General features: G+C 37.1%; 1 protein-coding gene across 3 annotated transcripts in view; it reads left to right on the top strand.

Annotated features, from left to right (window-relative positions):
- RSF1 (remodeling and spacing factor 1) overlaps positions 1-24,934 on the top strand; it is a 152,582-nt gene that overhangs the window by 72,729 nt on the left and 54,919 nt on the right. For all 3 annotated transcript variants that reach the window (XM_055581403.1, XM_055581404.1, XM_055581405.1), the window contains 2 exons: positions 14,163-14,255; positions 15,168-15,373. In XM_055581403.1, coding sequence (XP_055437378.1) covers positions 14,163-14,255; positions 15,168-15,373 — 299 coding nt within the window. The remainder of the gene's footprint in view (positions 1-14,162; positions 14,256-15,167; positions 15,374-24,934) is intronic.

The following is a 24,934-nucleotide window of genomic DNA, read 5'->3' as shown; positions in this document are numbered from 1 at the left end:
GAGCTGAAAATGAAATGGAGTATATATGCTGTAGTGATAACTTTATTGTAGTGTTTTTAAAACTTCTTTTGATTGTTGCCTATAGCATGAAATGTATATTTCTTGAGATTTAACAAGTTGCAAAATGCAGTAAATACCCTTCCTCCTACCACATGCAAAACTTAACTCAAAATGGGTTAACAGCCTAATTGAAAGAGCTAGAACCATAATCCTATTAGAATAAAACTTAGGGATAGATCTTTATGACCTTCAGCTTGGAAATAGAGTTTTAAATTTTGACACCAAAAGCATGTAAGCAAGAAGAAAAACAGTACATGAATTGGACTTTATCAAAATGAAAAACTGTTGTCCATCAAATAATATTATGAAGAAAGTGAAAGGACTACCCACATCATGGAAGAAAATAATTTGCAAATTGTATGATTGATAAGAAAATATATGGACTATAGAGGGATTCCTAAAAACAACAAAAAGACCAACCCAATTAAAAAAATGTGCAAAATATTTAAGTAGACATTTCTTCAGAGATGTGCAGCGATGAATAATTAGCACATGAAAAGATAATCAACATCATTAGTCATGGATGAAATGAAAATCAGAAACTCAGTATTACTTTATACCTAATGGAGTAACTCTTAAAGAAAAATAATAAATATTGATGAGTTTGTGGAGATGCTAAAACTGATGGGAATACAAAATGGTGCAGCTGATGTGGAAAACCATTTGGCCCATCCTTAAATTTGGAAGGAATGATGCTAAAGCTGAAACTCCAGTACTTTGGCCACCTGATGCGAAGAGTTGACTCATTGGAAAAGACTGATGCTAGGAGGGATTGGGGGCAGGAGGAGAAGGGGACGACAGAGGATGAGATGGCCGGATGGCATCACGGACTCGATGGACGTGAGTCTCAGTAAACTCCGGGAGTTGGTGATGGACAGGGAGGCCTGGCGTGCTGCGGTTCATGGGGTCGCAAAGAGTCAGACACGACTGAGCGACTGAACTGAACTGAACTAAAAAGCTAAACAGGGCTTTCCTGGTGGTCCAGTGGTTAAGACTCTGTGCTTCCAATACAGGGGCCACGAGTTCCATCCCTGGTTGGGAAGGTTCTACATGCCATGCTTTACTGTCAAAAACAAAAAAAAAGCTAAACATATAACTTCTGTGTGACTCATCAGTTCTGCACCTAGCTGTATACTCAGAAGAACCAAAAACAGACTCAGACATACACTTGTATGCCAGTGTTTATTGTAATTTAATTCATAATAGCCCAAAGGTTGACACTACCCAAATGTCCATCAGTAAACAAAATGTGATACATTCATACAATGCAATATTTTTCATCCTTAAAAAGGAAAGAACTTCTTTTATTTGCTACCACATGGGCAGTCCTTGCAAACATTATGCTAAGTAAAAGAAGCCAGACACAAAACAACTGATATTAAAGTAGATTAGAGATTATGAGGTGCTGCAGAGTGGGAGGAGAATGGGGAGTTAATTGCTTAAAGCTTAAAGATCTTCTGTTTGAAGGGAATTCCTTGACAATCCAGTGATTGGGATTCCACCCTTTTACTGTGGAGGGCCTGGATTCAGTCCCTGGTTGGGGAACTAATATCCCACAAGCCAAGTGGTGTGGCCAAAAGAAAGAGTTTTTGTCTGGATAATAAAAAAACTTTTGTAAGAAGAAGTAAGAAGTATCAATGATTATACAACATTGTGAATGTGATTGATTAATGCCACTAAATTATACACTTATTGACTAAAATGGTGAATTTTTGTTTTTATACAAAAATATTTCTCTACATACTAAATTTATGTATATCTCCACAATATATAAAAATGCCACAGTCAGAGAATATTCTCTAGATCTGGCAGTAATCTTACCTTCAACATGTTTACTGTCATATTGGATCCTAACAAGGCAGCCCATCAGTATAATATAGGTTTTGTTGTTTAGTTGCTAAGTCATGTCTGACTCTTGCAACCCCATGGACTGTAGCCAGCCAGGCTCCTCTGTCCATAGGATTTCCAAGGCAGGAATGCCTGGAGTGCGTTGGCATTTCCTCCTCCAGGGGATCTTCCCCACTCACAAATCAAACCCACATCTCTTGCATCTCCTACATTGGCAGACAGATTCTTTACCCCTGAGCCATCAGGGAAGCCTATAAGTGAAAGTTGCTCTGTCATGTTCAATTCTTTGTGACCCCGTGGACTGTAGCCCACCAGGCTCCTCTGTCCATGGTTGGGCAAGAATGCCGGAGTGGGTAGCTCTCCCTTCTCCAGAGGATCTTGTCAACTCAGGGATTGAACCCAGGTCTCCCACATTGCAGGCAGATTCTTTACCATCTGAGCTACCAGGGAAGCCTATATATAGGATTAATTACCCAGAAAATAAAAGTAGAGAATTAAATCAGTCACCAATAATTTTATTTAAATATTGGGTATTTTAAATATATTTGAAACAAAAGTCTCTTGAAACAATGTTTATATACAGTTTGAAGAACACTGATCTACTTCCTGCTGCTGCTAAGTTGCTTCAGTTGTGTTGGAATCTTTACAACTCTATGGACTGTAGCCTGCCAGGCTCCTCTGTCCGTGGGATTCTCCAGGCAAGAATACTGGAGTGGGTTGCCATGCCCTCCTCCAGGGGATCTTCCCGACCCAGGGATCGAACCCACATCTTCTATGGCTCATGCATTGCAGGTGTATTCTTTACCACTGAGCCACCAGGAAGCCCAGTCTACTTCCTAACAGCTCTTAATTCTCTTTATTTTCTTCTTGTGTTCCAGTTGGTTCTTGTGTTTTTCTGGATCTATCTTCAGGTTTGCATTTATATATGTAGCTGTGGCACCATAAGGATCTCTGATAGACATCTTCCTAATTTCATCTCTTTTATTAGCAAGATAATCTCCATTTTACAGACGAAGACCCTGAAATTGAGAGAGGTGATTGACCTCGACAGGATCACACTGTTGATAGAGCCTGGATTTGAATCTCAACCTATTTTATACTAAAACCTTATATCCCTTCCTATTTAGATTATTGATTAAAAAGTAGATCTCTTAGAAAGAGGAACTTACCAATTATACTCTTTCCATTTGGGTGTATTTTAGGTATATGGTTACTCTTATCTATGGGTATAAAGTAGCTATGATAGAGATTTGAGTTTTCTTGCTGGATTTTTGCCAGATACTTGCAAGATACCTTTTACTACTCTTCAGAATAGACTACTTTTGAGAGTAGCTTCTCAAATTTTTGACCTGTGTAAATGTGCCATATTTGTAGGTTAACAGATTCCAGCTGCCTGTCCAACTGAGTCCCTTTTGTAAGAGTTGTAGTATCTTACTTATCCTGATGTCAATCACAGGGTCTAACATACAGCAAAGTACTGATAAAGAACTGTTTATCCTTTTTGTGGAATAAACCCATTAATTGATACATGCCTGTGCTCTAGTCACTTGGGATTTTGGTATTCTTTTAATTTTTAAAACCATGTTGCTTGAGAAATCTTGCCATTGAAGTATATCCAGTATATATTTTAAGGAATGAAAGAATCTTCCATTCTATATACAACTTTTAATATGCATTGTTATAGGCAGTATTCCCAGGTAGCTCATCAAAATAGTAAGTTGACTCTGTAGTTATATCAGGGACTACTGATAGTGTAAATATTTAGTGTCCACTGTCAGCAAGGTCATGAACTTGGGAGATACTGTAGAAAATAGAAAGATAATCAGACTTTGTTTTGTTTTAAAAAATATTGTAGCTTTATGGGCCATCTACCCCAAATGAAATAATATTTGCGAAAGGTCTGTTGTAAAGAGTAAAACATTTACTGTGTAATGTATTAAGCATAAAGCTTGTTGCTTTGTAAGATATGTAAAATCTGAATCTGCCTTTTCTTGAGTATCCTCTGCAGGGTTAGGCTAAGCTTCATCACCTTTTCTGTGAGTTATTGCAAAACAGGCTTTAGTGGGTCTCCTTGACCTTGGATTCTATCCTCCTATCTTGCCATCGTGCAACAGGACTGTTTTTCATCAGTAATTCTGAATGCTTGTTGAGTCCTCATATTTATGAGCAATGACCTACTTTCACGGCCTTGTCTCTTCCCACTCCCACCCCTCAGCACTCATGATTTAGGACTCGAAGGGCTCAGCATAAAGAGCTCTTTTATTTGCCTTCACATCGACAAAACATACCAAAATATTCACATCCCCATTGGTTATGATATTCTGTTCTGTTTCTTCTTGAAATACTATTTATTTACCTCCTTTTCTGATAAAACCTCATTCATCCTTTAGGTCCTAGATAAATGTCACCACTTGAATAAAAGTGTCACAGTTTCCTCCATTGGCTGAAGGGTTTCTCTCCTTTATTTTCATAGTAGTTCATGGCTATACCAGTTTCTCAGTTTGTAGATGACTCAGTGGCTGCTTCTCCCCTCTAATTACTTGTTTTCATGACTTTGTCTGAATTCTGAACTTCTCAGCGCAGAGACTGTTAATTCATCTTTGCTTTCCTAATACTAAATGTGCTCAGTAAATGTTTCATTTAGTCCTCTGGAAAGAATATTATGTATAAAATAGTTGGACATATTTACATATTTGGTCAGGGATATTTGGTAAGGTTTAATTTGAGTGTAATAACAAAACTACATGATTTCTAATTCTCAATCTAGCCTTTGTCCATAGTATGGTTGGTGATAACTGACCTAATTGGTGTCTTAAATATATTACTGATTTCACTATAAATTACTAGAGATACTAATTCCTATTTCTCTTATTTCTTGGCTAAAGCACAGAACCTCCTAAGGATAATAGTACAGCCATGAAAAGACTTATGAGAATTGACTGAATTAATATTTTAAGGCAGTTGGAATAGTACTTGGCATGTGGTAAACACACAATAAATGTTAGCTGTTGCTATTCTAGTCAGAAGTTATTGATGGATAATTTAAAATAATAATTTTTTAAATTAATGTAAAAGCATCATTTTTCTACGTCTTTTGTTTATTCATCAGATATTTGTTTTATACCTGCTGTGTATCTTATGCTTTGTCACACGCTAGGGATAAAAAGATGACTTCTCAGAGCTCAGCCAAAAAAATTCTTCTTGACTCAGACTTGAAAAGGTTTTAGTGAAAACTGTATGGGATGTAGTGGAAAGATCTGAACCAGGAGTCATAGCTTCAGTTTTGACTCAGATTCAGTTCAGTCACTAAATTTGAGAAGGACATTTCTTAGATGTATATAATAGTACCTCAGACTCTGTAGGTATAAGACATCTCTTTTCTCTCATGTGTTCCTTTATGCCTTCATTAAAAGCACTTTTATCCTTCCATTTGTTCAAGTCAAGGAATTTAGATGTCACCTTTGATTTTCCTTTTCAGTCACCTTCCACATCTGTTCTTTCAAAAGTCCTTAAAATTCTCCCTTCAAAATACAGCTGTTTGCTTCTTTCTGTTCCCACTACTACACCATAGTCCGTGTCGTCATTGTCTCTTGGGTTAAAAGTTTTGTAGTTTCTGTTCTTTCCCCTCTACAATCTATTTTACACACAGCTGCCATTTTTGAAACATATATCTGATCTAATGTTTCCCCCATTAAAAATCATCTCATCATATTAAAACCCTCCTACACTGTGGTGGGGGGGAGGCAAGCGGGCGGGGTATACACTGGTGCAGCCACTGTGGGAAACAGTAAGGAGGTTCCTTTCAAAACTAAAAATCGAGCTACCATATGATCCAGCAGTCCCATTCCTTGGCATATACCCGAAACTAATACAGTATTTCTTTTTTATTTTTTAATTAAAGTATGGATGATTTATACTTTTGTATTGTTTCTGGCATGTAACAAAGTGATTCAGCCATAGTCTTCATATTCTTTTGGTTATCTTAGTCTTCATATTATGGTCCATTGCAGGATATAGAATATACTTTCCTGTGATACACAGTAGGACCTTGCTGTTATTTTATATATAGTAGTTTGTATCTGCTAATCCCAAACTCCTAAATTAGGAGTTAATTAAATTAACTGCTAACCTGCTAAGCCCTTTGGGCTTCCAAGTGGCTACACAGACATAGAGAACAGACTTAGGGACATGGGCCCAGGGGAGGAGGGAGAGGGTGAGATGTATGGAGACAGTAACACAGAAACTTACATTACCATATGTAAAATAGATAGCCTATGGCAATTTGCTCTATGTCTCAAGGGACTCAAACAGGGGCTCTGTAACCCAGAGGGGCGGGATGGGGAGGGAGATGGAAGGGAGGGGACATACGTGTACCTATGGCTGATTCATGTCGATGTTTGGCAGAAACCAACACAATTTCTGTAAAGCAATTATCCTTCAACTAAAAAGTCAATTAATTAAAAAAAAAGAATATTCATCTATAAAAAAAGAATCCGCTTGCCAATGCAGGAGACATGGGTTCCATCTCTTGGTCAGAAAGATCCCCTAGAGAAGGAAATGGCTACTCCAGTATTCTTGCCTGGAAAATCCCATGGACAAAGGAGCTGGGCAGGCTACAGTCCATGGGGTTGGAGAGTCGGACAGGACTGAGCATGCATGCTATCCGCTTTGATAACCATAAGTTTGTTTTCTGTGTCTGTGAGTCTCTTTCTGTTTTGTAGATGACTTCATTTTTTGTCAAATTTTAGATTCCACGTATAAGTGATGTATCGTATGGTATTTGTCTTTCTGTTTCTAATTTCACTTAGTATGATAATCTCTCGGCCCATCCATGTTGCTGGATGACAATAAAATGGATGGATGACAAAATAAAATGACATTTTATCCTTTTTGATGTGTGAGTGATATTCCATTGTATTGTGTATATAATATATGCCACATTCTTTATCAATTTGCCGATGGACATTTAGTTGCTTCCTTGTCTTGGCTGTTGTAAACAGTGCTCCTGTGCACATAGGGATGCATCTTTTATAATTAGAATTTCCTCTGCATAGATGCCCAGGAGTGGGATTGCCGGATCATATGGCAACTCTATATTTGGTTTTTTTAGGAACCTCTTTACGTTTTTCATAGTGGCTGTACAAGCCACAGTCCCACCAGCAGTGTAGGAGGGTTTTCTTTTCCTGACACCCTCTCCAGCATTTAACACAATATTCTGAACCGCCTATACTACCCACTCCCCAAAATGTAAAAAATCTTCCCATCGCATTTGAAATTAGATTTTAATTTCTTACCGTGGCTTATATCATCTGGCCTTTGGTTTCCTTTTCTTTTTCTGTTCTCCCCCTTATTCTGCTTCGTTCACAGTGATCCTTTTTTTTGTTTTTAGATGTGTCAGACCTTTGTGCCAGCTTGTTTCTTCTGTCTGAAACACTCCTCTACCAGTCTTTTTATGGCTGATGTTTATCAGTCATGTCTCAACTTTTTGTGTCAGATGTCAGCTTTTTAGAATGAGGCCTTGCCTGAGCACTAAACCGTTTCTCTCCACTTGATATTTTCTTATTTTCACCCATTTGATTACCTCCTAGAATATAAGCTCCATGGTGGCAGTTTGTTTTCTTTACCACGGTGTCCCAGCTCTTTGATTAGTTCCTGCCATAGAACAAGTACTCAATAAATATTTGTGGAATCACTGGATAAATGAATCTCTTTAAAATTTCATGTTTTTAAATTGTAAAATAAAAATTTCCATCTGAATGATATTAAGGGACTCCCTCATCAAAGATAAACAAAACCAAACACTGGTTAAAGGCTGTACTGACAGATTTATTCAATAACTAACTTTAGTAGATGGAGCTTGAACTCAATTTCAGTTTGCCCAGAGGTGACTGGTATTTTAAAGGTAGGATGAGGGAGTTGGGGAGATGGTAATGAGAGAGTAAAGGAGTTGAGCTGTGTTAGGGAAATAAAAAAATCACAAAAGCCAGTTATGAGAGTTGGTCAAAGTCAGCTTGATTAGGCCTTTTGTGCCTGCAACTTCTGCAGTCTGATGATTACATACAAAAGGATTGGCTTTCAGGTCCTTGAGAAGGACACGCCTGTCTTGTAGAACATATAGATAACATCTCTCAAAGGTTTAGAGGAAAGATTTACAATTTTAAGTTTATTTGTTTTAAAAGTAGTTAGGGGGAATTCCTTGGCAGTCCAGTAGTTAATACTTGTGGTTGTCACTGGGATGGGGCAGGTTCAATTCCTGGTCAGGGAGCTAAGATCCTGCAAGCTGCCTGTTGTGACAAAAAGGAAAAAAAAAAAGAGAGATTTAGAGGTCCTCCAGGATCTGATCAGATGTTGGCTGGAACAAACAATAAATCCTTTTGGCAACCTTGAGTTTTCTAGACAACAATGAAAGAGCAGGGGTGTGTCCTTAGGCTGATAGAAGCCATTCAAGTGGTGGTCTAGTCTCTCAGTGCCAACATTTGGATGTTCATGCTGAGAATTTTGTGGTTTTTCTACACCTTTCCTCCTTTTTAATACCGTTCCTTCTAAACTGCCAAAAAGAGAAGAATTATTGGTGCTTCCATTGTGTATATGAGTCTAAGATTAATATGTTAATGATCTCACTGAGATAAAGTCTGTGTTTTTGCTGAATAGGCATGTCAAACCACCTTTCTTAAACATGTTCAGCTGCTGTGAACTTTTAAATGCCCCGCACACCCCCTGCCCCTTATTTTCCATCCTCAACCTTGTTTTTTCTCTGTAGACGTCAAGAAGAATAGACACAGGGAGTTTTGGAATGACAACAGGCAGGCAGCCAAGAGACCTCCCATGCTGAATGGCATTCAACCTTGCAGGCATGGAACACTGATTTTGTGTGTGTATCAGAAAGACTGTTCCTTAGGCACTATACAGGGGGAAACAACAAGACATGATCACTCATTAGCACATTTAGAGAGAATCAAACTTAAAACCAGTATTATGGAATGATAATTTATGGTGATAAATGTGGATGGTTTGGATATTGGAACATTCTCTAAAAAGGAATTGCTTGCAAAACCAAATTAAATAGGCTGCTTGGTTAGAATCAGATGAAACCTGGGTAATTAATGTGGATTACCAATCTAGTAGGGATCCCTTTACTTTAAGGCCCCAAGAATAACTGTCTAGATGGTCTCTAATAAACAAAGCTAGTTTCTGGTCCTCTAGGCAAACTGCGGCCCCTGTGTCAAATCTCGCCTTTCTGCCTGTTTATGTGTGGCTTGAGAACCAAGAATGGTTTTCATATATTGAAATGGTTGGGAGAATGGTTGACACATGAAAATTATATGAAATTCAAATGTCCTTACAAATAAAGTGGTATTGTAAAGTGGTATTGCTCACTCATTTATGTATTATAGAAAATATTGCTTTTCCTGGAATGTGACATCAAGTGGGCCTTAGGAAGCATTAGTACAAACTAAGCTAGTGGAGGTGATGGAATTCCAGCTGAGCTATTTCAAATCCTAAAAGATGATGCTGTGGAAGTGCTGCAGTCAACATGCCAGCACATTTGGAGAACTCAGCAGTGGCCACAGGACTGGAAAAGAAGGGCAATGCTAAATGATAAAACTGCTGCACAGCTGCACTCATTTTACATGCTAGCAAGGTTATGCTCAAATCCTTCAAGCTAGGCTTCAACAGTATATGAACCGAGAACTTCCAGATGGATAAGCTCAATTTAGAAAAGGCAGAGGAACCAGAGATCAAATTGCCAGCATCTGTTGGATCATAGAAAAAGCAAAAGAATTCCAGAAAAACATCTACTTCTGACAGTGTGGATAACAACAAACTATGGAAAATTCTTAAAGAAATGGAAATACCAGACCACCTTACCTGCCTCCTGAGAAATCTGTATGCAGGTCAAGAAGCAACAGTCAGAACCAGCCATGAAACAATGGACTGGTTCAAAATTGGGAAAGGAGTACGTCAAAGCTGTGTATTGTCACCCTGTTTATTTAACATGTAAGCAGAGTACATCATGGGAAATGCCAGGCTAGATGAAGCACAAGCTGGAATTAATATGGCCAGGAGAAATATGAACAGCTTCAGATATGCAGATGATACCACTCTAGTGGCACAAAGTGAAGAGGAACTAAAGAGCCTCTTGATGAGGGTGAAAGAAGAGAGTGAAAAAGCTGGCTTAAAACTCAACATTCAGAAAACTAAGATCATGGCATCTGGTCCCATCACTTCATGGCAAATAGATGAGAAAACAATGGAAACAGTGACAGACTATTTTTGGGTTCCAAAATCACTGCAGATGGTGACTGCAGCCATGAAATGAACCTTGGAAGGAAAGCTATGACAAACCTAGACAGCATATTAAAAAACAAAGACATTACTTTGCTGACAGAGGTTCATATAGTCAAAGCTGTGGTTTATCCAGTAGTCATGTACCGGAGAAGGCAATGGCACCCCACTCCAGTACTCTTGCCTGGAAAATCCCACGGACGGAGGAGCCTGGTAGGCTGCAGTCCATGGGGCCGCTAAGAGTCGGACACGACTGAGCGACTTTACTTTCACTTTTCACTTTCATGCATTGGAGAAGGAAATGGCAACCCACTTCAGTGTTCTTGCCTGGAGAATCCCAGGGACAGGGGAGCCTGGTGGGCTGCCGTCTGTGGGGTCACACAGAGTCGGACACGACTGAAGTGACTTAGCAGCAGCAGCAGCATGTACCGATGTGAGAGTTGGACCATAAAGAAGTCTGAGCACCAAAGAAATGATGCTTTCAAACTGTGGTGTTGGAGAAGACTCTTGAGAGTCCCTTGGACTGCAAGGAGATCCAACGTCCATCCTAAAGGAAATCAGTCCTGAATATTCATTGGAAGGACTGATACTGAAGCTGAAGCTCCAATACTTTGGCCACTTAATGCAAAGAAACAGTTCATTGTTAAAGACCCTGATTCTGGGAAAGATTGAAGGCAGAAGGAGAAAGGAGATGACAGAGGGTGAGATCATTGAATCACCGACTCAATGGACATGAGTTTGAGCTAACTTTGGGAGATGGTGAAGGACAGGGAAGCCTGGCATGCTGCAGTCCATGGATTTGCAGAGTCAGACATGACTTAGCTTCTGAACATGACTTAGCAACATGACTGCTTTTGTACTGTAACAGAGTTTAATAGTTGAAAAAGAGGCCATGTAGTCACAAAACCTAAATTATTTTGTTTGTCTCTTAGAAGTTTGCTGACCCCTGATGAGATTATGTAGTCCTGCATAAGAATTATTTAAGTGTCATTTATAGTGCCTTTTTTATTTGCGGCATTTCCTTTGTGGTAACAATGTGCTGTGCTCAGTTGCTCAGTTCTGTCCCACTCTTTGAGACCCCATGGGCTGTATCCTGCAGACTTCTCTGTCCATGGAATTTTCCAGGCATGAATACTGGAGTGGGTTGCCATTTTCTACTCCAAGGGATCTTCCCAACCTGGGGATCAAACCTACACTCTTGTGTCTCTTGCAATGGCAGGGGTATTTTTCACCACTGCATCCCTGGGACGGTAGTAAAAATAGGTTATGGCTATTTGGGCAAATCTGAGTAATGGGCCTTGAGGGGCCAAGAGGGACCTCGAGGGGCTTGAGGGGCCCTCGAGGGGCCAAAAGGGACCTTTTGAGGGGAGGTCTTCAAGTAGCATAGTGTAAGTCTGCATTGCTTAAAGAAACTGATGTATGGCAAAACCAATACATTATTGTAAAGTAATTAGCCTCCAATTAAAATAAATAAATTTATATTTAAAGAAAAGAAAAAAGAAACTGAAAATGAATAGCATGTTTATCTCTGAATATCAGCACAGCAAAGGTTTTACACCCTGAACATTGTAAATGAAGGTCAGTAAATTGAAGCTAAGTAGTGCAGATGCAGAGGCCTGTATCTTAATTCTCTATGTACCTCACTCTGTCTCTCCTTCCCTTTCACACAGTGAATGATAATCAATAACTCTTCAGCTGTATTTGGTATCTGACGCCGTGAGCCATTGACTGTGCATTGGTAACTAGGTTGTTGGCTATGCTTTGGAGCTGTGTCATTCTCAGCCCCTCTGGGTGAAGTTGAGCTTCCCCACACTCAGCTTTAGCCTTCAAAGTATTTTAGGGGTGTGGTACACAGTAGAGCACTCAAGAAATGCTTCAGCCAAGTCGTAAGCTTTAGTCTGTGTTGTGGACTGTCCCTCTAATTTTTTTTTGATTGATATATTATTGACATACCGTGAAAGTCACCTTTTAAAAATATGCAATTCCGTTTTTTAAGCATATTCACAAGTATGTGAGCTACCTTAATAGTAGAACACTGTCTTAATTGTAGAGCATTTTTAAAGTTACTCTAAAAGGAAGCCCATTAGCAACAACTGTTCCTCCCTCTACTTACCCACTAGCAATTTTGTCTATATGGATTTGACTTTTGTGGAAATTCTATATACAAGCACTCCAAAATCTGTGACCTTTTATATCTGATTTTTTTTAACCTAGCATCATGTTTTTAATATTCATCCATGCTGTACAGTATAGCAATACTTCATTCCTTTTCATGGATGCATAAAATTCCATTGCATTTATATTCCACGTATTATTTTATTCATTCATCACTTGATGTAAATTTGGGTTGATCCACCCTTGGCTATTATAAATAATATTGAGATGAACATTTGTATAGCATATATTTTCATTTTTTTATATGTACATACCAAGGAATGGAATTGCTAAGTCATGTGGTAACTCAGCGTTAACTTTTTGAGGAACTGCTAACCTTTTTTTTTTTTTTTTTTTTAACAAAGTGACTGCACTAGTTTACATTCCTATCATTTACTCTTTTCCTTCTTTTTGATTATAGTTATCCTAACATGTATGAAGTAGTATTGCAGTGTGATTTTGAGTTACATTTCTCTAATGACTAAGGACTTTGGTCATCTGCTGTGGTTTTTGGCCATTTATATATGTTCTTTGGCAAAGTTTCTGTTCATATGTTGACTTTTAGCTTTTGTTATATCACCTGAGGGTCTGCCCTGTGTGATATTCTAGAAAAATTTCCTTCACTCTGTATGTCTCAGTATTTTTTCTCTGCAAAATACAATGCTGTAGCAGTCAAAGGAAGTATGGTATTCCAGAGAATGGAGAGCTCTTTCTTCCTTTTTGCCTTTAAAGATCTTCCACTATAGAGTTCCTGGCCATACTGCTTGGTTGTATTTTTTCTATCCTAACAATGATCTCCTGGGATTCTATTACACAAGTTGATTTAAAAAAAAAAAAAAAAAAAGACAACGACACTGGTACAGGAGAGGAAAAGAGTAACCCCTCCCAGGAGGGCCAGCTTAGTCTTATTCTTAAGTTGAGATGGTTATGTAAGCAGTCTCACTTGCCTTTTTGTTTTTCTCCTCCCAGCCTTTCTAGCCAGTTTCCCAACCAGACAATCTTGTGCCTTTTGTTGGTTCTTCTCCCTGGGCCTTCATTATACTCTTTGCTTCTTGGATTGGAAAAAGAGTGTGAAGTTTGTAGGCACTTTATATCATTTTTCATGTCTACTTCACAACCTTTAAGATCAATATTACTACTGTTCCCCTTTTATTGCTGAGGAAACTGGCTCATAGAATCCATGGAATAGAATCCATGCCATAGAATCCATGGCATCTCTCCTGATAAGTGTAATTTATCCAGATCTTCTTTCTTCATACTGTTAAATTGTCTCTGGTTTGCTTGAAATGTTTGTGTGGAAAGAGAAACCTAGAAATTTAAGTTAATGCCACATTATAGAAGCCAAGCAGTGAAATCTTTACCCATAATTAGGAGGACTTTGAGTTGGAGAGTTACTCAAATAAAAATGTGTCTACAATTTGGCATGTTATTTTTAGCTTGCTTTTAGTCTACGCATAGAAATGAATTATTGTCCTTGTCCTGGAGGAACTATGCTATTTGCAGAGGTGGAATCAGATAATTACTTGCATTTGGGAAACTGTGCCACAAAAGTGTATATAAAATTCTTGAGAGCAAAGGAGACAGCTGCAGAGGTCACTGCTTATCTTGAATGCAGTCATCATTCAGTAGTAGTAGTCGACATTTTTTGTATATTTAAATAGTAGGTATTTCAGAGTGTTATTGGATTGGACTGTGTTTGGCATAAACTTTTTCCTTTATGTATTAACAAAACAGTTAACATAGTTGTACAACAAAACTACCAATGTAAATAAAAATTGCTTTTCTGTATTAAGACCTTAACTTTCTCTTGACAGATATGTCAAGAGTTTAATAGCACCTGGGCATGGGAGATGGAGAAGAAAGGCTATCTTGAAATGAGTGTTGAATGCAAGTTAGCACTCTTAAAGGTAATAAATTTATTATTTGTTAAAATTATTTTAATTAAAAAATCACTTTGACTCCTTCTGGTTGAATTGGGAAGCAACTAGAAAGTAGAAATTTTTATTGTTAGTGGAAAAGGACAATAGAATTTTCTTTTTTTAATTTATTTTTTGGTGATAGAACTCTTCTTTAAATTACTGGTTTTTGTTGTTTTTCAATACACACTTATATCTAGGTTTAATGATCTCTGCCTGTAGGGATAATGGCAAACAGTTACCCTAGATTAATTTTATGCATTGTTGGCAGCCTTCAAAATCATAGCTAACAAATATGGTAAAGTGTGGTTAATCTTTCACTGATTTACTAAATCAAAGATTCAGGGAAGAAATCTTATATACACTAATCATATATAAAAATTTTAATAAATAGTTTTTATTAAAACTAACTTTTTTGTGCTGGCAGTATGATTTTTTTTTTTTCCCCCAAGAAAATTCTCCAGAGGCAATTATCAGTAAGACTGCCTTTGGTAAAAATTATGTATGTCTCAAGCTTTCAAAAATAGACAGCCATTTCAAGAATAAAGTTTATCTAAAAGCTTTAAGAGAAAGTCATTGAAAATTTTATACCATGAACCGATTTGGGAGACTTTAATACAAAAACTCAGTGCTTTAGAATATAATTTAATTTTGGGGTCACTGGTTGTGTTAAACCTATAAATTTATGTAATACTAAAATTGTATGTTAAATTAGAAATTTGTCTTTTAAAATTGCTTATTGTAAAATAAGTGTACAAAAGAGGAGAGAGGAAAGTAAAAGGTGGACAAACATACTCTTTCTCTTCTTATCCCTGAATCTGTTTCATGGTTGAACATAACACATTTATTGTGATGGAGAAACATTTATGGGGTATTTTAAATCATGTTGTGACTATTTTCCAGTACCTCTGTGAGTGTCAATTTGATGACAATCTCAAATTCAAGAATATTATCAATGAGGAGGATGCCGATACCATGCGTCTCCAGCCAATTGGCCGTGACAAAGATGGCCTCATGTACTGGTACCAGTTGGATCAAGATCACAATGTCAGAATGTACATAGAAGAACAAGATGATCAAGATGGCTCTTCATGGAAGTGCATTGTGAGGTATCTTTTATTGGAAATTTTTTTACATTTATTTGCATGTTTCTTACTTTGATCTCTTCTCTACCAGAATATAGTCTCTGTGGCTTGGCTCTCTTTTCCGTTTATGGGGTTAGGAATTTCTAGGATCTAGCCTAGTGCCCAGCACAATACCCATTGGAAGCACTTAGTTATTTGTCAAATAAATAAATACATTTAGCAATGTGGTCCACATCAGGACATATACCTAGTACTTTAGGGAGCTGGAATTCAAAAAATAATGATGCATAGGTAATATACACAGAGAAAACCATTGTTAGAGAGAAATATAAGAAAAACAGAAATATATTTTGGATCTTATTTTCCTAACCAGGAATTGAACCCAAACCCTTGGCAGTGAAAGCACAGCATCCTAACCGCTGCATTGTCAGGGAATTCCCAGAGAAACATAAATTGATTTTTATTTAGCTATATAGGTTTCTATTAGGTGTTATTTGTTTATTCTTCTTAAATTTGTCTGATTCATGTGACACATATTTTCATGTGAAAATATACTACATTTTCAGTTTTTCCTGTGCATACATTTCTTGAGTGAGGTCTGAAGAAATCTGAGGAACATTATGCTTTTCTGTCCTAATCCTTCTTGAAAAATCTTGATTTCTTATGTTTGTGTTGATAAATATATTTGAATGGAAACATTTAATTTAATATAAAGCTTTGAAATAAAACTTTTTAAAAAATTGATTAGTGACTCTCGGATTGTTATTCAGAATCTTTATGTCTCTAATTTTATGTTTTTGCAAATTATTTAGAATTTATTGTATTAATTTCCACAATTTATATTAATTTTGAAAATATTATAGGATTTATAACTAGAGTAGGGAGAACTAATGGATATATTTCCAGTGGCTTATGAAGACTCTTTTAACTTTAACTCATCTTTGTTTATGCTTAGATTTTAGCAGATTTTTGTTAGTGGTCATTTATTAATATTTTGAAGAGAAAATTCTAGTAATTCATGATATTTGTTTGGGTCATGGAAGCTGAACTTTTATTCCCTAAGAATAAACTTTGAATGAGCTCTTGGGGGATTGTTTTTTAACCATTCTTTCATCATATTATGATGAAATATATTATTATATATGATATTATATCATCATACATAATATATATTGTATCATATATGATATAATAGCATCATATATAAAATAGAAACCATATAATATGGTTTTCCATATAGTTAAATTACTAAATTAAAATAATGTGGTCCTTAAATCAGATGTACTCACCATCTCTCCCTGTGAATACATATATTAAATAAGGTTCTGTTCATGATGTTTTACCACCATTCTACTGTTTTCTTTATTAAACTTGCATAGTTGTTTGAAACAACTGCTTTGCGGAAGAAAGACTTAGGACAGAGAAAAATTATTATGATTATTATTAATCAGTCATACGTGCTTTTAAACAACTGCTAGTATATAATGTTTTAAGTAGATAATACCCCAATGCACGATGTAAGAGAAAGACCATAGATTTTATAGCTAATAAGTGAATCTAGTGTCCTCTGCTTATCATCTGTAGGAAGATTGCTTAATTACTCTTATCAGTTCAGTTCAGTCGCTTAGTCGTATCTGACTCTTCGCGACCCCATGAATCGCAGCATGCCAGGCCTCCCTGTCCATACTCCTTCCTAAAATGAAGTTGATAATACTTCCCCAGTAAAGCTGTTCTGAGGACTATAAGAGAAGTCATACTAGGACTGTAGTACATACTCCATAAAAATTTGTTCCTTCTCCTAACCTTTTAAATTACTGCATTTGCTTACAACTTCTAACCCCAAGGATTGAAACTTAGTTACTTCATAAGAGAAATGTTTATCTGTAGGAAGAGAAAAGGGCAAATTTGCCAGCCAGCTTTTTCCAAATATGTAGTAGTATTTGGGATCATTAATACTACTTTGGGTGTATTGAGTCTCATTTCAGGTAATTAAAGGCAGATTCTAAACAACTGATTGTCACACTACTGTTCCTTTATTTCCTTCAAGTCACAGATTTGAATTGCATGCCTGCTTGTGTAGTAGGCACTGTGCTGAGCAGTTGGGGAGGTAGTAGTGAATAGTACAGCTCTGGGATCTCTCATGATCTTCATGCACCTGTGGAATTCCTTACATTGTAAGCAGTAATTCTTAGTTGTATTTAATGTGTGTATTTTATAGGGACGTATCATAGTTTTGATAAATTCTTGATATGTTCTGTGACATGGCATTTCAGTTAACTTTAACTTAACATACTAGTACTATTTTGGACAAATGTAATGAGCTTTTTCATCCATACAGGTCTCTCATTTTTGTGTTACTCATTTTTTGTGCATTGTTCTCTCATTTTTGTGCATTGTGTTACTATTCTTTGTTGTTTATTCACTAAGTCTGACACTCTTTTCCAACCCCTTGGACTGTAGTCCACTGGGCTCCTCTGTCCATGGAATTTTTCAGGCAAGAATATTAGAGTGGGTTGCCATTTCCTTTTCCAAGGAATCTTCCTGACCCAGAGATCAAACCCACATCTCCTACATTGGCAGGTGGATTCTTTACCACTGAGCCACTAGGGAAGCCCTATTATTCTTTTCTTTCCTTAAAATTAAGATCTTAGTGGTCACTAAAATACATTAGATATCCAAAACAATGTAGGGCATCATTCCATTTGTCACTGATAAGATTCTTCCTGGAGTATAGTATTTAGAATTGGATGTCAAACTCTTGACAAGAATATCAATATAGTAGAATGAGTTCTTTATGAAAAGAACCACAAAGAAAATGATTTAATAAACTGAAAATACTTGATTTAGCATAAGTGTAGGGAGATATAACTATCTGTAAACATTTAAAGAGTTGATTTGTGTAAGAGTATTTCTTTCAAGGGCTCAACCTGCATCAGTGGATATAAATTATGGGGTAGTAGAATGGAGTTTATGGAGGTGAGAACATTTGTTTGTTTCATATTGCAGAGAAATAATTGTTGGAAGACTGATAGATGCTATCAAAAAACATTTTCTAAACTTGTAGGTTTCAGTCTTTTTCAGAAGATAGAAGAAGGGAGGATAATTCTGAGTTCATTGAATGAGGCTAGCCTTACCAAAACCAGGCAAAGATGTTACAAGAAAAAAATGATAGACCAGCATCTCTAAGGAACATAAATACAGAACTTTTCAAAAAATATTAGCAAATCAAATCCAACAATGCATAAAAATATATATATGTATAATATGACCAAGTAAGATTTATCTCAGGTATAGAAGACTGATTCAATATTTGAAAATCATCAGCAGGCTAAAGAAGAAAATATCACATGATCATGTCAATACATAACAGAAAAGCCATTTGATAGATGTCAACACTGTTTGATGATTAGAAGTCTTTAGTAATGTAGGAAGAGACAGAAACGTCCTTGATTAAGAAAATGTATTGGAAATTTCCTGGAAATCCAGTGGTTAGGACTCTGCACTTACACTGCTGTGGGCCCAGGTTCAGTCCCTGTTCAGGAACTAATATCCTGTGTGACTGCTAAAAAAATACTGATTTCCTATGGAGGCAGAAAATAAATCCTACGCAAAATTGGAAGGTTTCCAATACTTGACTCTCAACAAAAGTGAAGGATCATCTAAAAGATTTGTTACTTGAGTGTTTTAAATTATTTGTTTTAAAAGCTACCAGAAACCTACATGTAACATCTATTTAATGAAGAGAAACTTGAAGTTTTTCCTACTATGATTAGGAACAAAGCAAGGGTATCTACTCTCTCTATTCCTTTTTAACATCATATTGGAAGTTCTAACTAGTGCAGTAAAAAAAGGAAATAAAAGACATACGCATTGCAAACAGAGAAATAAAACTTGTTGTTTGCAAATGACATCATCTTCTTTGTAAAAAATCTGAAAGAATCAACCAAAAAATCTCCTGGAACTAGTTTATTATTGTAGCAGTGTTGCAGGACAAAAAAATTAATACACAAAGGTCAGTCACTTTGATATATACCATCAGCAAATGTATGTTATCTGAAATTAAAAGCACAGTACCATTTACATCAGTGCCCCTAAAGCTGAAATACCTAGGTGTAAATCTAACAAGAGTATGCACAAATCTATATGAGGAAAGAAAAGCTAATGAAAGAAATTAAAAAAGAATAAATGGAGAGATATTCCATTATTCCATGTTCAAATATATAAGAACACTTAATATTGTCATGATATCAGTAGAGTCTGATCTGACTCTGTAGAGTCACTGCAGTCCCAATCAAAATTCCAGCAAGTTATTTTGTGGATATCAATAAATTGACTCTCAAATTTATAGGCAAAAGACCTATGACACACAGTCTTATGAAAGAACAAAGTTGAAGTACTGACCTTACCTGAGTCTGTGCCTTTGTATAAATCTACCATAATGAAGAATCTAGTATTGGCAAGAGAATAGACAGGTAGATCACTGAGACAGAATAGGGACCACTGAATTAGATGCACACAAATATAGTCAACTTACGTTTGACCAAGGAGCAAAAGTAATACAGTGGAGAAAAGATAGTCTTTACAAATTGTCTTGGAACAACTGGATGTCCGCATTCAAAAAGCTGAATCTAGACACACACGTTTACAACCTTTACAAAAATTAACTCACAGTGATTCACAGACCTACATATAAAATACAAAACTATAAAACTCCCAAGAAGAAAGCATAGAAGAAAATCTAGATGACTTTAGGTTTGTTACAGTGCCAAAGGTGTAATCCATCAAAGAAAGAATTGATGATGCTTAGTTAGTTCAGTCCCTCAGTCGTGTCCGACTCTTTGTGACCCCATGAATCACAACACACCAGGCCTCCCTGTCCATCACCAACTCCCGGAGTTCACTCAGACTCAACGTCCATCGAGTCGGTGATGCCATCCAGCCATCTCATCCTCTGTCGTCCCCTTCTCCTCCTGCCCCCAATCCGTCCCAGCATCAGAGTCTTTTCCAATGAGTCAACTCTTCCCATGAGGTGGCCAAAGTCCTGGAGTTTCAGCTTTAGCATCGTTCCTTCCAAAGAACACCCAGGGCTGATCTCCTTTATAATGGACAGGTTGGATGTCCTTGCAGTCCAAGGGACTCTCAAGAGTCTTCTCCAACACCACAGTTCAAAAGCGTCAATTCTTTGGCGCTCAGCTTTCTTCACAGTCCAACTCTCGCATCCATACATGACCACAGGAAAAACTATAGCCTTGACTAGACGAACCTTTGTTGGCAAAGTAATGTCTCTGCTTTTGAATATGCTGTCTAGATTGGTCATAACTTTTCTTCCAAGGAGTAAGCGTCTTTTAATTTCATGGCTGCAGTTACTATCTGCAGTGATTTTGGAGCCACAAAAATAAAGTCTGACACTGTTTCCACTGTTTCCCCATCTATTTGCCATGAAGTGATAGGACCAGATGCCATGATCTTCGTTTTCTGAATGTTGAGTTTTAAGCCAACTTTTTCACTCTCCTCTTTCACTTTCATCAAGAGGCTTTTTAGTGCTGGACTTCATTAAAATTAAAAATTTCTGCTCTGTGAAAGACAATGTCAACATAATGCAAATATAAGTCACAGAATGGGAGAAAATTATTTACGAAAGACATATCTGATACAGCACTGCTATTTAAATTGCTATACAAATAACTTTTAAAGTCCAACAATAAGAAAACAAACAACCTGATTTAGAGTGGACCAATGACCTTATCAAACAGATGGCAAATCAGCACAGGAAAAGACGCACCATGCCCAATGTATCAGGGAAATGGAAATTAAGACAATAGTGAGGTATTGCTAGACACCTACTACAGTGGCTAAAATCGAGAACAGGTTTCCCATTCGCCTGCAATGAAGGAGACGTGGGTTCCCTCCCTGGGTCGGAAAAATCCCCTGGAGAAGGAAATGGCAGCCCACTTCAGTATGCTTGCCTGGAAAATCCCATGGACCGAGGAGCCTGGCGGGCTCTGGTCCATAGGGTCGCAAAAGAGTCGGGCATGACTTAAGGGCTAAACAACAACAAAATCGAGAACACTGTTAACACCAAATGGTGGTGAGAATATAGAGCAATAGGAACTTAGATTCGTTGCTGATGGGAATGCAAAATGACAGTCAGAAAGATTGTTGGGTGGCTTCTTGCAAAATTAAACATTATCATATGAACCAGCAGTCATGCTCTTTGGCATTTGCTCAAAGAAGTTGAAAGCTTATGTCCTTACAAAAACCTGCACACAAATGTTTGTAGCAGCTTACTCAAACTTGCCAAAGCCTGAGAACAGCCAAGATGTTCTTCATCAGGTGAATGGATAAGCTACAGTGTATCCAGAAATGGAATATTGTCATTTAAAAAACAAATGTGCTATCAAGCCATGAAAAGATAGAGGAAATTTAAATCGTGTTAATAAGAGAAGAATTGATGCTTTTGAACTGTGGTGTTGGAGAAGACTCTTGAGAGTCCCTTGGACTGCAAGGAGATCCAACCTGTCCATTCTAAAGGAGATCAGCCCTGGGTGTTCTTTGGAGGGAATGATGCTAAAGCTGAAGCTCCAGTACTTCGGCCACCTCAAGAGTTGACTCATTGGAAAAGACTCTGATGCTGGGAGGGATTGGGGGCAGGAGGAAAAGGGGATGACAGAGGATGAGATGGCTGGGTGGCATCACTGACTCGATGGACGTGAGTTTGAGTGAACTCCGGGAGTTGGTGATGGACAGGGAGGCCTGGTGTGCTGTGATTCATGGGGTCACAAAGAGTCGGACACGACTGAGCGACTGAACTGAACTGAATAAGAGAAGGCAATCTGAAATTAACTATGATTTCAACTATATGACGTTTTGAAAGACCTTGTGTAATAATGTTCATAGCATCTTTGTTCATAATAGTCCTCATATTTGGATTATTACTTAGCAATAAAAAGAAATGACCTATAATGCATGCAACTTTGTCGCTTTGTTCCTAAGGAATTATCATGTGTGAGAAATCAAAAAGTACATACCATTTTATTAAGTTCTGGAATTAACTGATGTATGCTTACAGTGTTTGAAACTGATTCCGTTTTGCTTTTGCTGGAGCAGAGGAATTGAGTAGGACAGGGCAGGAGGGGTTTGGGGATGATAGTAATATTCCTTTTCTCAATCAAGCTATGGATTACACAGGTGTATGCATTTGTCAGAACTGATTTGCTGAACACCTAAGATCTGTTCATTTCAAAGGATATAAATTATACCTCCTTAAAAATATTTTAAATACTAATAATTATTTCATAATCATTTTCAAAATGCTGTTTGCTAAATAGTGTATAGAGTTTTCATGTACACATAATTAGAAAATCTGTCAAGGAATTTCTATGACTAATATAGCACAGAGTTTGAAAATATGGTCTCTGAAGTCAGACTTTCTATAATTCAGTTCTGCCTTTAATATATATTAATTAACTCTGATCATAGGCAGATCATTGTGTCTTTCTGCATGTTCTCACTTTCTTAGTCTAAAAAATGGGGGTAATAATAGTACTTATTTAATCAGATTATATTAGAATTACATGAACTAATTCATGTCATGATTTTGGAGTAGTGCCTGGAACATAGTAATCACTCACTAATGTTAACTTCTGTTATTAATATACTCCTGTTAATATCACTTATTAATACCTTCTTTCAGTTTCTTGACCCCCTTAGATACTGTTGTACTCAGTTTTTTTCCTTTTTATCTGCTCAGTGATATGAAATTATATGAGAAAAGTGGAATATTATTGGTGAATAGTGGAATCATATATTACAGACATCTGCTAAAAACTTGCTTTGTCACTGTCCTGGCCTCTGAAAGGGAAAAGACTTAATGCCATTCCTAAGCTTTCCATATTGTTGGAGAAAGATACAGGGAAATAGGAAATGATAATGTAGTGTCGTAAATGTGATCTGTGATGGAGATTACTCCAGTGTGCTATGGAGGATCAAGATATCTAACCATGCTTGCCAGAAGATGATGCCTGTGCTTGGTTTTGTTTTTTTGTCTTTTTTTTTTTTTTTTTAATAGAATTGTGCTACCAGATCAGTTGCTTCTGAACAGTTGCTTTTGTTTATCCCTACCAATTCTAATTCTGAACATCCCTTAAGAAAAGTCATATTCCGTATTATAATAATTAGAGTGAACGTTTCATTTCACTCAGGTCTCGGTTAACTGTAGGTACAGATAGTTTAAAATCTGTCAAAATCAGTCAGTCTGCCCAAACTTGAGCTTCCAGCCTTTCCACTTCGGTATGTTTCTCCTGTCACAGTTAATAGCATCCATGTTTGGTTGGACCCAAAACTTGGGAGGCACATTTTCTTTTTCTCTCACTTCACATACATTCTATCAGCAAATCCAATCAGCTCTCTATGCAAAATTATCCAGTGTTTACATGTTCCGTTTTCCTTACATCTCCAAGCCATCACTTAAAAAAAAATACAATTCAGTGATTTTTAGTATATTCATGAAGTTATGTGACTATCACTATGATCTAACTCCAGGGCATTTTCCTCACCCCACAAAGAATCCCCACACCCTGAAGACTGGCAGTTTCTCACCATTCTCCTTTCCCCCAGCCTGTGGCAGCTGCCAGCCTACTTTCTGTTTCCCTAAATTGCCTATTCCAGACATTTTAGATACATAGAATCATACCACATGTGGCCTTTGTGTCTGGTTTCTTTGAGATAGCATAATATTTCAAGGTTCATCTATGAAGAATCAGGGCTACATTCCTCTTTATAGCTAAATAATATTCCGTTCCTTGGATGTACCACATTGTTTTTCCATTCTCTGCTTGTCTTTGAAACTAATCTTTTATTTTGTATTGGGGTATAGCCAATTAACAATGCTGTGGTAGTTTCAGTTGCACATCTGCTTGTCTTTGAAAGAATAATTGGAGTTAGTCCAAAACACACTTTGGACTGAAGAGAACAGAAGTGTAAATACCTGAGATCATAAGAGAGCATGATTTAATATTTCTGAGTGAAGAAATGTTTTAAAGAAAATAAAGCAATGGAGAGGGAGAGGGCAAAACAACTGAATGGTTAGAATCCACAGACTCCTTTATAAGGTCCTGTAGAGGACCACTGGATGGCTTCACATGTAAATTTTACCAAACAATTTTTTGTTTGTTTGTTCTGTTATAATTAATTTTTAATGGAGTATAGTTGTTTTATAATGCTGTGTTAGTTTCTTCTATACAGCAAAGTGAGCCAGTTATGCATTCCACCAAACAGAGCAATGTTAACACCTATGCTTCCTAAACTATTGCAAAAAATTGCAGAGAAGGAACATTTCCAAATTCATTCTGAGAGGCCAATATCATCCTGATACAAAAACCAGACACAGATATCATAAAAAAAGGCCAGTATCAATGATGAACGTTGAGAAGTCCTCAACAAAATACTAGCAAACTGAGTGCAACAAATTAAAAGTCTTAACCACCAGTGGTTAAGACTCCACACCTCTACTGCAGGGAGCATGGGTTCAATCTCTGGTCAAGGAATTAAGGTCTCATATGCCTCATGGCACAGTCAAAACGAACA

The sequence above is a fragment of the Bubalus kerabau genome, chromosome 5 (genome assembly GCF_029407905.1).
Source record: "Bubalus kerabau isolate K-KA32 ecotype Philippines breed swamp buffalo chromosome 5, PCC_UOA_SB_1v2, whole genome shotgun sequence".
Lineage (NCBI taxonomy): Eukaryota > Metazoa > Chordata > Mammalia > Artiodactyla > Bovidae > Bubalus > Bubalus kerabau.
Note: the sequence above shows the minus strand (reverse complement) of the source record. Positions and strands in the feature narration are given on the sequence as shown.